Source organism: Lissotriton vulgaris, chromosome 11, assembly GCF_964263255.1.
Source record: "Lissotriton vulgaris chromosome 11, aLisVul1.2, whole genome shotgun sequence".
Lineage (NCBI taxonomy): Eukaryota > Metazoa > Chordata > Amphibia > Caudata > Salamandridae > Lissotriton > Lissotriton vulgaris.
The window spans coordinates 871,009,547-871,024,756 of NC_141699.1; the positions used below are offsets into that span (position 1 = coordinate 871,009,547).

Consider the following 15,210-nt stretch of genomic DNA (forward strand, 5'->3'; position numbering starts at 1 on the left):
CCTTTTTGTAAATCGTTTTTGGCCACTATAGGTGTGGCAGGGTTTACTCAGACATGAGTCCCTTTCTCACTGCTCCATCAGGATTCAAGCAAGCCGGGCCGAAGAAGGCTGAAATGCCAGAAACCGGTCCCCGGTAGCTTGTCTCCTTTCTGGTGAAGAATTGGCTTGGTAGTTTAGTCTGCCCTGTTCCCATGATGCACTGGGCCAGGGACAGACTGATTTGCATATAGCCAGGTTCTGAGCTGGGATGGGGCAGTGAGATAAATAACGGTGATGGATCAAGCCCTGATCTTTGGACTGGGTAAGAGTGGTCTGTTTAACTCAGACACTCTGTTCATCACCACCCCCCTTTTTGTAAATCGTTTTTGGCCACTATAGGTGTGGCAGGGTACACTCAGACATGAGTCCCTTTCTCACTGCTCCATCAGGATTCAAGCAAGCCGGGCCGAAGAAGGCTGAAATGCCAGAAACCGGTCCCCGGTAGCTTGTCTCCTTTCTGGTGAAGAATTGGCTTGGTAGTTTAGTCTGCCCTGTTCCCATGATGCACTGGGCCAGGGACAGACTGATTTGCATATAGCCAGGTTCTGAGCTGGGATGGGGCAGTGAGATAAATAACGGTGATGGATCAAGCCCTGATCTTTGGACTGGGTAAGAGTGGTCTGTTTAACTCAGACACTCTGTTCATCACCACCCCCTTTTTGTAAATCGTTTTTGGCCACTATAGGTGTGGCAGGGTATACTCAGACATGAGTCCCTTTCTCACTGCTCCATCAGGATTCAAGCAAGCCGGGCCGAAGAAGGCTGAAATGCCAGAAACCGGTCCCCGGTAGCTTGTCTCCTTTCTGGTGAAGAATTGGCTTGGTAGTTTAGTCTGCCCTGTTCCCATGATGCACTGGGCCAGGGACAGACTGATTTGCATATAGCCAGGTTCTGAGCTGGGATGGGGCAGTGAGATAAATAACGGTGATGGATCAAGCCCTGATCTTTGGACTGGGTAAGAGTGGTCTGTTTAACTCAGACACTCTGTTCATCACCACCCCCTTTTTGTAAATCGTTTTTGGCCACTATAGGTGTGGCAGGGTATACTCAGACATGAGTCCCTTTCTCACTGCTCCATCAGGATTCAAGCAAGCCGGGCCGAAGAAGGCTGAAATGCCAGAAACCGGTCCCCGGTAGCTTGTCTCCTTTCTGGTGAAGAATTGGCTTGGTAGTTTAGTCTGCCCTGTTCCCATGATGCACTGGGCCAGGGACAGACTGATTTGCATATAGCCAGGTTCTGAGCTGGGATGGGGCAGTGAGATAAATAACGGTGATGGATCAAGCCCTGATCTTTGGACTGGGTAAGAGTGGTCTGTTTAACTCAGACACTCTGTTCATCACCACCCCCTTTTTGTAAATCGTTTTTGGCCACTATAGGTGTGGCAGGGTATACTCAGACATGAGTCCCTTTCTCACTGCTCCATCAGGATTCAAGCAAGCCGGGCCGAAGAAGGCTGAAATGCCAGAAACCGGTCCCCGGTAGCTTGTCTCCTTTCTGGTGAAGAATTGGCTTGGTAGTTTAGTCTGCCCTGTTCCCATGATGCACTGGGCCAGGGACAGACTGATTTGCATATAGCCAGGTTCTGAGCTGGGATGGGGCAGTGAGATAAATAACGGTGATGGATCAAGCCCTGATCTTTGGACTGGGTAAGAGTGGTCTGTTTAACTCAGACACTCTGTTCATCACCACCCCCTTTTTGTAAATCGTTTTTGGCCACTATAGGTGTGGCAGGGTATACTCAGACATGAGTCCCTTTTTCACTGCTCCATCAGGATTCAAGCAAGCCGGGCCGAAGAAGGCTGAAATGCCAGAAACCGGTCCCCGGTAGCTTGTCTCCTTTCTGGTGAAGAATTGGCTTGGTAGTTTAGTCTGCCCTGTTCCCATGATGCACTGGGCCAGGGACAGACTGATTTGCATATAGCCAGGTTCTGAGCTGGGATGGGGCAGTGAGATAAATAACGGTGATGGATCAAGCCCTGATCTTTGGACTGGGTAAGAGTGGTCTGTTTAACTCAGACACTCTGTTCATCACCACCCCCTTTTTGTAAATCGTTCACAGTACCAGAGCCGGAGGCCTCCCTACGCGCCGAGACCCCGGCCAGGTTTCGCGCCTTTGCAGCTCCTGCCAGTTCCTTCTGCTCGGCGGCCGGTTCCCCTCCGCTACGGCCTCGCTTCCCGACTTTGGACACACCAGCAAGCTCCTCAGGCAGTCCCGCAGCTGCTCCACCCGGTATGGGGAAACTTGGGTCACACTTATAGGAGAATTGCAGGAGAAGTTAGGGCCTTGCAGACGGAGCTCTAGAGAGTTGCGTCCGCCATGGTGCTTGGCTGCGATACAAAAGGGGGTGGTGATGGACGGAGCATCTGAATCAATCAAACCCTCACACCCAGTCAAAAGACCTGGGTTTAATCCATCACCGTTCTTTAGCCCACTCTGCCGCCCCAGTTCAGACATGGCTATATGCAAATCAGTCTGACCCTGTGCCTCATGGGAACAGTCCAGCCCGAACTGCCAAGCCATGTCTTCCCTGGACCGGAAACAAGCTTCCGAGGACCGGTTTCTGGCATTCCAGCCGTCTTCAGCCCGGCTTGCTTGAATCCAGTGGCAAAGTGAGCAAGGGACTCACGTCTGAGTATACCCTGACACATTTATGGCGGCCAAAAGCAGTACAAAAGGGGGTGGTGATGGACGGAGCATCTGAATCAATCAAACACTCACACCCAGTCAAAAGATCTGGGTTTAATCCATCACCGTTCTTTAGCCCACTCTGCCACCCCAGTTCAGACATGGCTATATGCAAATCAGTCTGACTCTGTGCCTCATGAGAACAGTCCAGCCCGAACTGCCAAGACATGTCTTCGCTGGACCGGAAACAAGCTTCCGAGGACCGGTTTCTGGCATTCCAGCCGTCTTCAGCCCGGCTTGCTTGAATCCAGTGGCAAAGTGAGCAAGGGACTCACGTCTGAGTATACCCTGACACATTTATGGCGGCCAAAAGCAGTACAAAAGGGGGTGGTGATGGACGGAGCATCTGAATCAATCAAACACTCACACCCAGTCAAAAGATCTGGGTTTAATCCATCACCGTTCTTTAGCCCACTCTGCCACCCCAGTTCAGACATGGCTATATGCAAATCAGTCTGACCCTGTGCCTCATGGGAACAGTCCAGCCCGAACTGCCAAGCCATGTCTTCCCTGGACCGGAAACAAGCTTCCGAGACCGGTTTCTGGCATTCCAGCCGTCTTCAGCCCGGCTTGCTTGAATCCAGTGGCAAAGTGAGCAAGGGACTCACGTCTGAGTATACCCTGCCACACTTATGGCGGCCAAAAGCGGTACAAAAGGGGGTGGTGATGGACGGAGCATCTGAATCAATCAAACACTCACACCCAGTCAAAAGATCTGGGTTTAATCCATCACCGTTCTTTAGCCCACTCTAGGTGGGAGGGGGGCTGCGCGGCGCTCCCATGCTCGTGACGGACCCGCTCCGTCACCAGCACAGCGCGTCCAAGGCTGGTGACGGAGCGGTTCCGTCACCAGCATGGAACGAGTTAAAGTCCATTATTGTTGTTATGCTACCTACTTGTTATATTTTAACAGTACAGGACTAAATTGACCCAATCTCCATATATTTATATCTACTTTGTGTGTATTTCAACTCGTAAACCACACCAAAAACAGTTCTAGTGATAGTGACATGCAGGTATATTAAACTCACAAGCCATTTACATGTATAAGAATCAACCACGTACTTCCCCAACAATACCCTCTCTGTCTCTATTTTAAACATCCCCGCATTGCTTAAGCTAACTTTCACGTCTAACTACACCTCTCTTCTTTGTACGCTTTTTCCCAACTCCTTGGTTGCCGTTTTAATGTTTAGCAAGTAAGTAGGTTAAAAACAGTGGCATATGCAGATAACGGGTGATAGAGTATGCATGTGGGTGCATGAGTCAAGAGGTCATGAGCAAAGTGTTGCTTCTGGGAGTATGGAAGATTGATTGTATGGGGTAGAGGAGGGAGATTTGTAAAGAAAGTGGTGGAAATGTTATGTGGAGCAACACAGGTAATTTCAGATAGGAGTCAAAGGCCAAGAGGAGTTAGGAAAAAGCGTACAAAGAAGAGAGGGTGTAGTTAGACGTGAAAGTTAGCTTAAGCAATGCGGGGATGTTCAAAATAGAGACAGAGAGGGTATTGTTGGGGAAGGACGTGGTTGATTCTTATACATATAAATGGCTTGTGAGTTTAATATACCTGCATGTCACTATCACTAGAACTGTTTTGGAGTGGTTTACGAGTTGAAATACAGAAAAAGTAGATATAAATATATGGAGATTGGGTCAATTTAGTCCTGGACTGTTAAAATATAACAAGTAGGTAACATAACAACAATAATGGACTTTAATAATCAACAACAAAACAATGGTGAATGTTTTATTGTCATTTTCAGTTACCCCTAAAGAAAGGCTCTGGTAGCCTGAAATGCATTGGGTTTTTAATAAACACTGCCTTGGACGAATCATGCATTATTACGTGTTTTTGTAAGAGGTCCGGATTGGCGCAACATAAACATTAGAAGCTTTTGAAAATGGCATAATATTCCTACGTGTGGATTGAACTACAACTAAGTTACAAAAGAATGTTTAAAATGGAATACACTGAGTTAAGCGGTTGAAGAAATAAGCTGGTGCTAAATTTGCGCATTCAGTAGTGCACCTGGAATTGGGGCATCATACTGCCCCATATTATGTATATTATCACTAGTCATGCCACTGTGAATTTGCATTTTTAACTCTGAAATATCGCTAGAAATGTGTATAAAAACCCTTGTTTTGGGAGTGAGTCAGATACTTTCCCTTTTTTAATTAAGATGATGTCAGTTTCTAGGTGACTGACAATTACAATCTAGATGACTTCCCTTTTCATTAGAGACTTTGTCCAATATTCTAGAGATTTCTTTATTTCGACTGGGGACTCTGTCCATTTCTCTTATGATTTTGCTGTTCATTTGGGATTTAAAATTATTCTTATTTCTGATTTTGAATATGTTCGCTGCATTTATGTTTTTAAGGCACTTAACATTAATTCTTCATCGCTTGATTTTGAGATTTTGTATTAAAACCCTTTAACTTTTCCCTGATCTACAACTCATTTACTGAGTGGTCCCAGCTGTCTTATTTTATTACTATGCTAAACTTATGTTGGGCCTGGTATTGAGGAGGGTGATGTCTCTTCTCTAAAGATCAAGGGTGCTGAAGCGGAAACGCCAGAGGTAAATTTGGGCTGATAAACATTTTGGGGTTTATTAAGATTTGGGGTTCTGCTTCCAAAATTACAACACACAGGAATTAACTCACTTCTCCCATGCTACACATACATACACACACCACGTTTATACTTTTTTACCCCTGCTACACTCTCAGTCGTGTTCGTTTTGCCTAGGAAAATCAGCTTCTCGATGTAGCTATGACTACATGGTAGAATAATTCTTTCAATCTGGCAAAATCCACAGTACTCTGAGACAATAGAGCTACACAAACTTACCTGATATTGCTTGGACAGCTACACGTAGAAATCCCTTCACTTCGCCCTTTTCACTAACAATGGCAACTCGATGGACTAGTGACACAGGGTACAGCAAGTTGCTGAGATACACAAAGGCCCTGATGGGAGGAAAGAAGAAGTTAGAATAAGGTATGTGGAAAAAGAAAAGAAGTAGAAAGCTATGGTATTGCTTTCTGACAAATAACAAGAGATTAGAGCTAAGACAATACAAAAAGGCCCTCATTATGAGCTGGCCCTGAAATCTGATGGGGCCGGGAACGTCTGTTACTGGCCCTATTCCAATTGCAAAGGGTACTGATTTATTGCAGACCCTGTATAATTCTTACAGAGACTTCACCATCTCCAAACTGGTAAACTCTCCTGGAAAAAAAGTGAGGAAGTGCTGGGGAAGCAATGACGAAATACTATGGGAATTGGGCACAGTATCCCAAATTCCATTACAATTTCTTATTTATTAGTGGACCCTCAGGGTCCAGACCATGATGGGCTCGATTTTCCCACTCCTAGAGGTACCAGCATTCCTACATCAGTAACTCAGGAAAACACTGGTACGTTTCTGGGGCTACTCATAATGAGGACCTAAGGGGCTTATTATAAGGCCCCTTGTGTTTCCAGTGGGATCACTTGCCAGGTTGGCGCCACACAAATACCAACATAATGTGCAGGGGGTGTGGGAGCAGCAAGGAAACACTCAAGTACATAGCATGTCTTTACCCTGCACTTCTTAATGATCGAAAGATTTTGCTAAAGGGCGAATGGAACAAACTCAGCTTTCGCACTTGTCGACAAGCTATCCTTGCATCTATGAATCCGGACAATCCACTGCTTAATATCCGTTTCACCAAGTTTGCCACAAGAGCAGTAAAAAGACTTCTAAACTGCGAGAGCCAGCAAGCTAATAACTGTTAATCTATGACGGGAAGACCTAAGCCCGATGGTGTTTTTGTCGATCTATTTACTTCACTGTACTATTTGATAGCGGTCAAGTATGGCACTTTGCACATTGTTTACATATTGTCCTCCGTCTTGTGCGACCCTGGAACCTTTAATTATTATGTGTAGGGGTTCTACTTATTTACAAATAGTATTGCACTATTACCGGCTTAGCTATCAGCTTTCTAATAATGACTAATGTCTTGTCCCGTGGCCTTAGCCGGTGCCAAAAGTAGAACGGATCACCACGGCTCTCAACTGTTTTTTAACTGTTGCTTAAAAAGGGGCAATTGTCTAGATGAAGTTTACATTTTAACAGCATGAACAAATATAGATTATTAGGTTTTTAAACAATTATTTATTGTTGAACTTCATATCCTTCTATTATTTACCATTTGCTTGCAACAGTATTAATGTACTAAATGGTCGCCTTAAGGCGGATTTTAGAAAAGCATGAGGAAATAATGTAAGCAATGACACAGGCGTTTAGTTAACGCTTGTTTACTACCCTATGTGTAAATATTTTAGCAATTGTTCAATAACATTTTTTTATTGATGCACCCCCATTATTGTAATTAATTTTACTAATCAAACAATAAAGTATTCATTCATTCAGTGGGTCAGGTAACAGAATTACCAGTCTCATCAGCAATTAAAAGGTTTGTAGAAAAACCATAGTTATTTCATATTTATCCAGGAGATTTTGGCTGCAGGAGATGAAATCTCAAAGGGAAATTGCAGAGGAGAATAATGAACCACGGGGAATGCATCCCAAAAAATCTATTGCCTTGGCAATGGATCATTACAAAGGGCACTATCATAGTTCAACCAAGAATCCCATCAATTCTGCCCCCTTGAAGTTAACAGGATCCCCAATATTGTTAGCCACAGGGGTGCAGATCAACACCTCTTGCACCTGAGGACCTGTACTGAAGCTCTCAGGGATTACAAAAATGAAAGAAGAGAGAAAACATTACAGAAAGAAGAACACCAAGAAAGTGAAGTCAGGACAAGAAAAATGAGTGACAATATACATAGAGATAAACACTAAGGGCCCGATTCTGATGCGGGTTGGAAAGCTTCCCGACCGAATCGGTTTGGACATGGTTTCCGACTCACTCGGATCGGGAAAGTTCGACCGAAGGAGTACGATGCATCCAGATGCTTCCCGATATTATTTGGTTGGACTCCCAATGACTTCAATGGGAGCATATGTTCCTAACCGCATCATAATTGGGCCCTCGGTCGGTAAGACATGTTCCCGATCCAATTTGGAAGGATCAAATGCCGTTAGGAGGTCTTCCTAACTGCATCAGAATCAGGCACTAGGTGGGAATGCATTCCTAAACGCATCAGAATCAGGCCCTAAACAGAGACTTCATAACATAATTTGGGTGGTATAGTGAATGGAAGTTTGGATGCAATAAAAATAAAGAATATGGGAGCAAAACAAAGAAAAACACAGACAAATGAATAAGGAACCATGTGAATATTAGAAAGACTGGGGAAATTAATTGAAGATGAAGATTCAGAAGGAGCAGAAAAACAGTGGAGCAATTTAAGGATGAAGTCAGAAAGATAGGTGGTAGAAGGTCAACAACCAATGAGGAAGGAAAAGAGAATATACAAAATTGGTGAGGTACAAAGATAGCATGTGGAGAAAAAAAAACACCTTCCCAATATCATTGAGATGCCACCGGTATTCTGCTAAAACATTAGTGAAAGCATAAGGTTGCAAAAATGTTAAAAGAACAACAGTATTGGAAACCTCAATCAAATGAAGAAACACAAACTACAGGGACTTGAGCACTCCTGAGGTGACTGTTGTTTGAGTAGTCACTCTGGGAACGAGGAGCAGAAAATAAACCAATTGAAAGGGGAAATAATTTATGTATTACAAAATGATGACATTTATTCTATTCCAAACTTCCCAAAGGAATGACATGGGGAATAATCCAGCCTTCTCTTAAGGTGTTAAACTGCTGGAGTCCACGAGGTCACCCAAAGCTCACTACACCTGATCTGCTTCACATACCACCATGTCCAGTCCTCAGTCTGTCTATCCTACACCATTTTAGTGTCTGACCAATCTATCAACCACCACCTTCCTTTCACTACAGAAAACTCATCTGGAACTTCCCAAGGTTACACCTTTGTGTATCTAGATTAACTCACACCATCTTCAACACTAGACAGCCTGCAAAACTGAAATTGGACTTACAGTAGATTTGTAAATCTACTCCACACTCCACCCCTTCATCACAGTCACAGATAAACAAGTCCAACAGTGCTTTGCGGCTAAGGGAAGACTAAGGAGTCCACTTGTGACGTCAGATAACGACATGACTCTAATTTCTATCAGATACAGTCTGTGTGTGAACGCTTCCCTTTCACGTTTTGGAGGATTATATAGGCATCTCTTCCACAACCTATAGCATCAGCAGGATGATACTTCAAACTCAGACCTTCATAATTTATAGCGATTAAAGTGAGTATTTTGCACCAGGAAAAAAGTTATTAATATGTGAAATGTGTCCAACACGAGCCCATCCAAATCACAGTTCGAAATAAAGACTCACTAGGAGCCACATTCAGGCCTTAACTCAAGGGCAAGTTGACAGGAGATTTAAGCACTACTTCCCATGCGTAAAAAGTACAGAGCATGCTTAAGAGGTAATATAACCCAAAGTCCTGTAAACTTGCCAGTACTCTTGGGCATTGTGCTGGAGTCACATTTTCTTTGAGGGATGTTTACTTTAAAAAGATGTACGTTTTTAAGCGTTTCTCTTTTAAATGAGAGCCAAATATCTAGCAATTCTTTAAATAGATGGTCTGACTAGGAGAACCAATTCTCCCTGATTCCAACATGCGTGATGGACTCTGTCCCACAAGGGCTCAGTCATCTTAAAGCTTTATTAAACCCTCAATGATTGTGTGTTAGTGTCTAGAACTTGTGTGGGCCTGCAAACACTTGTTACTAGATTTAATGATTTTATGTCTGATTTGGGTCTAAAGACCAATACTGCCAAGTCTCATACCATGGTGGTAGGAAAATCTCCCCTTTTAAAATGATCTTTTATCAATGATGAGAGGATTTCTTATGTTCCAACTTTTTCATACTTGCCCCTTTCACCAAAAAGGTTTCTGGCATCATTTGGTGGAAACTAGGGTTAGTAGTTTAAACCAAAATTTGGAGGCACTCTTCAGGTTTACAAAGACATTAGGATCTAGACCCATTGGTTCAATTATTAACATCTATAAGGCTCACTCGTGCTCTGTAACCTTGCATGGGGCAGGAGTCTGGGGTCTTTGCAATCCGTCTTGTCTTCAGGCAGTGGAGAATATTTTCCTCATACAATTACTAACAGTTCCAAGCAGTCTCCCAATTATTTTCTGTCACAAGGAACTAGGTCTGACTCCTCTAAGCTACTGTATACAAATTGCTCCAACCTTGCTATGGCACTCAGTATGGGCAAAAGATGAGCCGGCCCTTAATTGTGCAATTATATTAGATTGCTTTATCCTTGATCACATGCAGAAGATACCATGGCTTAACCACATAAAAAGGCAGCTGGATACAGTAGTGATGGGCGATTGTTTTTATAGCCGTTAACAAATTGCCAAGATACCAAAAACTCAGAAGAAAATGGATCTTTTATCTTTTTTAAAGATGTCCAGTGAGCATCTGGAGACTGAGAAGAAGAGTGTTGGAATACTTGTCTTTAGTCCGCTCCCGATGCCCAACTCTCTTTTTTCTTTTGTCACTAGAATATGTTTTATATTATGAGCTCTAGGGTCAGCATTGTACATTTTTTGGTCTCTTACCCTCGCAAAGTTTATTGTGATGCTGAACTTGAACCATGTCTGTGTGACTCCAAATCAATCCAGAACATGCACTTTGTGTTCGTTTGTCGACTTTATACTAAACCGAGGAGGGACTTTATTATCCCCCATTAGGATTTTTCAATATCGGGAAGTGCAGGCCGGCTTTGTAACATCTCCTGCTTTTGAACAATAAATATACATGTTTAATAGTGTATAGATATATTTCCAAAGTAGTCTGTTTATGGAATTTAGTTGGGAAATGATTTTTCTTATTAGTAAATGGTACTTTTATTGAATTCCTTGCTACTATTATACCATGCTCCGGCCACTTGTTCTTTTTTTGGTTTTATTTGATCCCTAATGAACTACTTCCGAATATCATTGTTTTATTCGAACGCAACACTGTTTTAAGCATTTTTATTTGTATTGTCTGTATGCTGACTTAAGATGAAGGTATCAACATTTTAACCTTTGCCCACATTTGGAATCTTGTGATTTGCTGCTATGTGATGATATACCATCTGATGACCTAGATTACACTGCTTATTATGAATTTTATTATCATGAATTTTATTATATTTTGTTTGTTTCTTGTTTATACGTTTGATGTTCTCTTTTATGGTTGCCAAAATAACAGAATAAAGAATATTTGACCTGACCTGAAACCCTTAAACAACCGTGTTTCCCTTGTGTATATCCGAGCCACAGGAGAATTTGCTGTTTTCTGATCCTGCAACATACCACTGTTGATTAGTTCTTAAAAAAGCCTCATCATACAGACATATATTGACATTATAACTTTGTTCAAGACTTTCTCTATCAAATGTAAAATAACAATTCCATTCATTTACTCAATTTAAGAGAGCCATCTTCATTATTTTTCCAAACCTCTTTTGATGACCATTTTCCCCAACAGCCATAATCCAATCTCAGCTCTCTTTAAATACTCCCCTCTGGATTTCTCACTGCACCAGCACTTCTGAGTGCCAGAAGTTCAGTGATTTTTATATTTTGGGCAGTCTCCCTTATGTGAAAGATCTAGATCCTTCCCAGCACGCTCTCCTGAAACCTCACCAACCTTCCCACTAAAGTGAACAGGGGGGTGCGGTTGTAAAACGAATTCTAGTAATCACAAAGCTGTCACTCCAGAAAGGCATCTTCTTCCAGGTCCTCCTCCTCCTTCTCCTCATGCTGCACTTTCACAGGCTCAGTGTTGTCAGAGTCAGGGGTCGAGAAGGTGAGGGATAGGGGGAGGCCAGCCATGTGATCACTCATGCATGTGCTGAAGAGAAGGGGGGCTGCAGCAGCCATAGACAGTGGAATGGAGGTTAGTACAAGACAGAAGTGATCAACATAAAATTCTCAACACATTCTGAGAGAAGTTGAAAGATGAAAAGTAACAGTGCCTGCTCATCTGTCTTAGGCAACACAGCAAAAAAGGGGCAAACTCCTATCCTTGGCTGATATCCACAAAAAAACTATCACTGTGGAAGAGGAATCGTTTTCACAAACAAGTTACTTACCTTTTGGTAACGCTTTTTCTGGTGGATTCAGTATTGGCCTGTGGATTTCTCACCTTATGAATATTCCCTGCTCCAGCATTCCGCGGAAATGTTTCCTAGCTCTCCGCGCAGACGAGGTCGTTACAACGCCATGGCTCCGCATGCGGCTCCGCATGACATCACCAGAGCCATAAGAACACCACATCGGTGTGATGATATCAGTTCCACCCATTTTTTCCGTGCCACTGAGGCAAAACAGGCGGACCAACCATATAGACGATGCATACATAGTATACAGAATTCACACAAATACACTCAGTGTATAATAAATTAAGAAAGCTTACATTCCAAACAAGCCAATAATAACACATAGAGGTAATAAAGACTTGAGTACACAAAAATACATCAAATAACCAACACCTCAACTTTTAAAGGTATAAAAGAGTGGACAACGGGGAGGAGGGTGGGTCAGTGAGGAATCCATGGGCAGATACTGTATCCACATGAAAAAACTTTATCGAAGGTAAGTAACTTGTTCTTCTGATGGATACATCTGCCTGTGGATTCCTCACCTTATGAATAGAATCCCACAGCAGTCCAAACTCCCGGAGGAGGGTTTCCGCCCTTCTATACCAAAAAGTCTTGTAAAACAGAGCGCACAAAATGGCCGTGCCTCCTCACCGCGGAATCTAAGCAGTAATGCTTCGCAAAAGCGTGGAGGGAGGCCCAAGTTGCGGCTTTACAGATGTCCAACACAGGAACACCCCTGGACAAAGCAGAAGTAGACAATTTAGCCCTGGTGGAATGAGACCTAATGCCTACAGGAGGCTCCTTACCAGCCAGGGAGTAGCATAACTTAATGCACAAGATGATCCATCTCGATAAAGTGCGCTTGGGCACTGCCTTGCCCTTCATTCAACCAGCATATCCAACAAAGAGCTGATCATCTTGACGAAAGTCCTTCGTTCTGTCCAAATAGAAGCAAATCGCCCTCTTTGGATCCAAACGATGAAGCCTCTCCTCCTCCTCCTTGGAAGGGTGAGGGGGAGGATAGAAAGTAGAGAGGGTAATGGACTGTCCTAGAAGGAAGGGAATTACCACCTTAGGCAGAAAAGCAGCCCTGGTCCTGAGCACCATCCTTTCAGCATATATGGTCAGAAAAGGAGGCGTTGAACTCAAAGCCTGGAGCTCACTCACCCTCCTATCCGAAGTGATAGCCCCTAGAAAGACCGTTTTAAATGTCAGTAGCCTCAAAGGACAACTATGCATAGGTTCGAACGTGGAACCCATTAAAAAAGTTAATACCAGATTTAAATCCCACTGGGGCATAATAAAAAGAGTGGGCGGAAACATGTTAGTAAGCCCCTTAATGAATCTTAAAACTATTGAAGAGTTAAAAAGAGAAGGCTGATCGGGCAAACAAAGAAAAGCCGACAAAGCCGACAAATATCCTTTAACAGTGGCTACAGCAGAACCCTGCTGAGTCAAGTATAGTGAAAAACAAAGAACATCAGAAAGATGAGCTTTTAAGGGATCAATAGATTTCTCTCCACACCATGTAACAAATTTCGACCACCTGTAGGAATAGATAGACTTGGTGGAGTGTCGTCTGGCCGATAATATACCATCCACCACGCCAGGCGAGAGAGAAAAAAAATTCAGGTTGCCCCGTTCAATCTCCAGGCATGAAGGTGCAGGCTCTGGAGGTGGGGTGTAGAACCTGCCCCTCCATCTAAGAGAGGAGATCTGCCTGAGAGGGAGACAGAGCGGATGGTTCGACGAGAGGTGATGTAGGTCCGTGTACCACCCCTTCTTGGCCAATCCGGGGCGATCAATGTAACTTGGGCACGGTCTTGCGAATCTTCCTCAGAACCCGAGGAATCAAGTGTATGGGAGGAAAGGCGTAAAGGAGATGTGAGCCCCAACTCAAATGAAATGCATCCCCCACGCTCCCTGCCTCGGAAACTGGAGACTGCAGAATGACAGGCAGTGCCCGTTCTTGAGAGTGGCAAGCAGGTCCACCTGAGGAGTTCCCCACATCTGAAAGATGAGTTGAACAACCTCCGGATGAAGCCTCCACTCGTGATCGGCGGAAAACTGCAGACTGAGACTGTCTGCACAAACGTTCAGCACCCCGGCCAGATGATTTGCCATCAGGCAAATGCGATGGTCCTGAGCCCAGGACCAGAGCCGCAACACCTGTCTGCAGAGATGGTACGACCCTACTCCTCCCTGCTTGTTGGTGTACCACATCGCAGCAGTGTTGTCCCTCAGGACTTGAAACGATTGACCGCAAAGGGAAGGGAGAAACGCCTTGAGCACCAAACGAATCACCTGCAATTCCAGAAGGTTGATGTGAAACAACCTTCCTCAGGAGACCAAAGACCCTTGACCCTTGATCTTCAGACCCCCCCAGATGAGCACCCCTCCCTAGGGTAGAGGCATCCATTATCACTGTGGGCCCCGTTGGAGGAAGATGGAAGGGCTTTCCTTGAGAAAGATTGCCCTCCACACTCCACCAAGACAGATCTGCTACAGCTTCTCTGGAGATCCTTACAGACTCCCTGAGATCTCCGTTGTGCTGATACCACTGTCTGCGGAGACACCACTGGAGCGCCCTCATGCACCAGCGTGCATGGTTGACCAACAGGATGCAGGAAGCAAACAGACCGAGCAGGCAAAGTACCTTCAGAACTGGAACAGCTGCTCCATTGTGAAACAAGGGAATAATTTCTAAGCCTGGGTGAAGAACTACGCTCCGTTTGCGGAGTTTCAGCAACTCCGCGCTCCGCGGAGAACACTTAGTTGTCGAATACTCCGCAATCGGCAGCGTAGCTTAGTTCTCGCGCGCTCAATAGCGTTCTTGCGCGCGCGGCAATGTCTTACCTAGGTTCGGTGTTCGCTTTCTCTATGTTCTTTCCTGGTCGAGTGTGCCACGATGTTTGTAAACCCTTCTGCACAATCCCGCGCGACTGTGCGAATGCAATAACGTCATTTGGATGCCTGATCAGGTCATTAGGACGCGCGAGGATGCTTGTCGGTAAGATCGAGTTGCCGAACACGCAGAACTGCAATCTGGCACAGAATAACCCGCAAGCATGGGCAGGACAATTGAAAAAACAAGATGGCCACGCCCATAGCCCACCTCATGGGTAACTTCGCGCGCTACACATCCCGAGCATGCAGGCAGCGCCCCGAACACGTGCACCGCGCTCCCGAAGAAGAAAAACGGCTCGCGAAAGGGGCGAGCAAGCTACTACGCAAGCTCGCGGAGCTACGCGGAGCTCGCGGAGTGCAAGAGCAACTTTGCGTAGCTCCGCGGAGTGCGGCTACGCGAACTACGCCC

The 15,210-nt window shown here is 44.6% G+C and overlaps 1 protein-coding gene across 1 annotated transcript in view; it reads right to left on the bottom strand.

Moving 5' to 3' along the window:
• KIF1A (kinesin family member 1A) overlaps window positions 1–15,210 on the bottom strand; it is a 2,508,766-nt gene that overhangs the window by 1,296,043 nt on the left and 1,197,513 nt on the right. Inside the window, exon 26 of the mRNA XM_086944020.1 lies at window positions 5,584–5,702. Coding sequence (XP_086800146.1) covers window positions 5,584–5,702 — 119 coding nt within the window. The remainder of the gene's footprint in view (window positions 1–5,583; window positions 5,703–15,210) is intronic.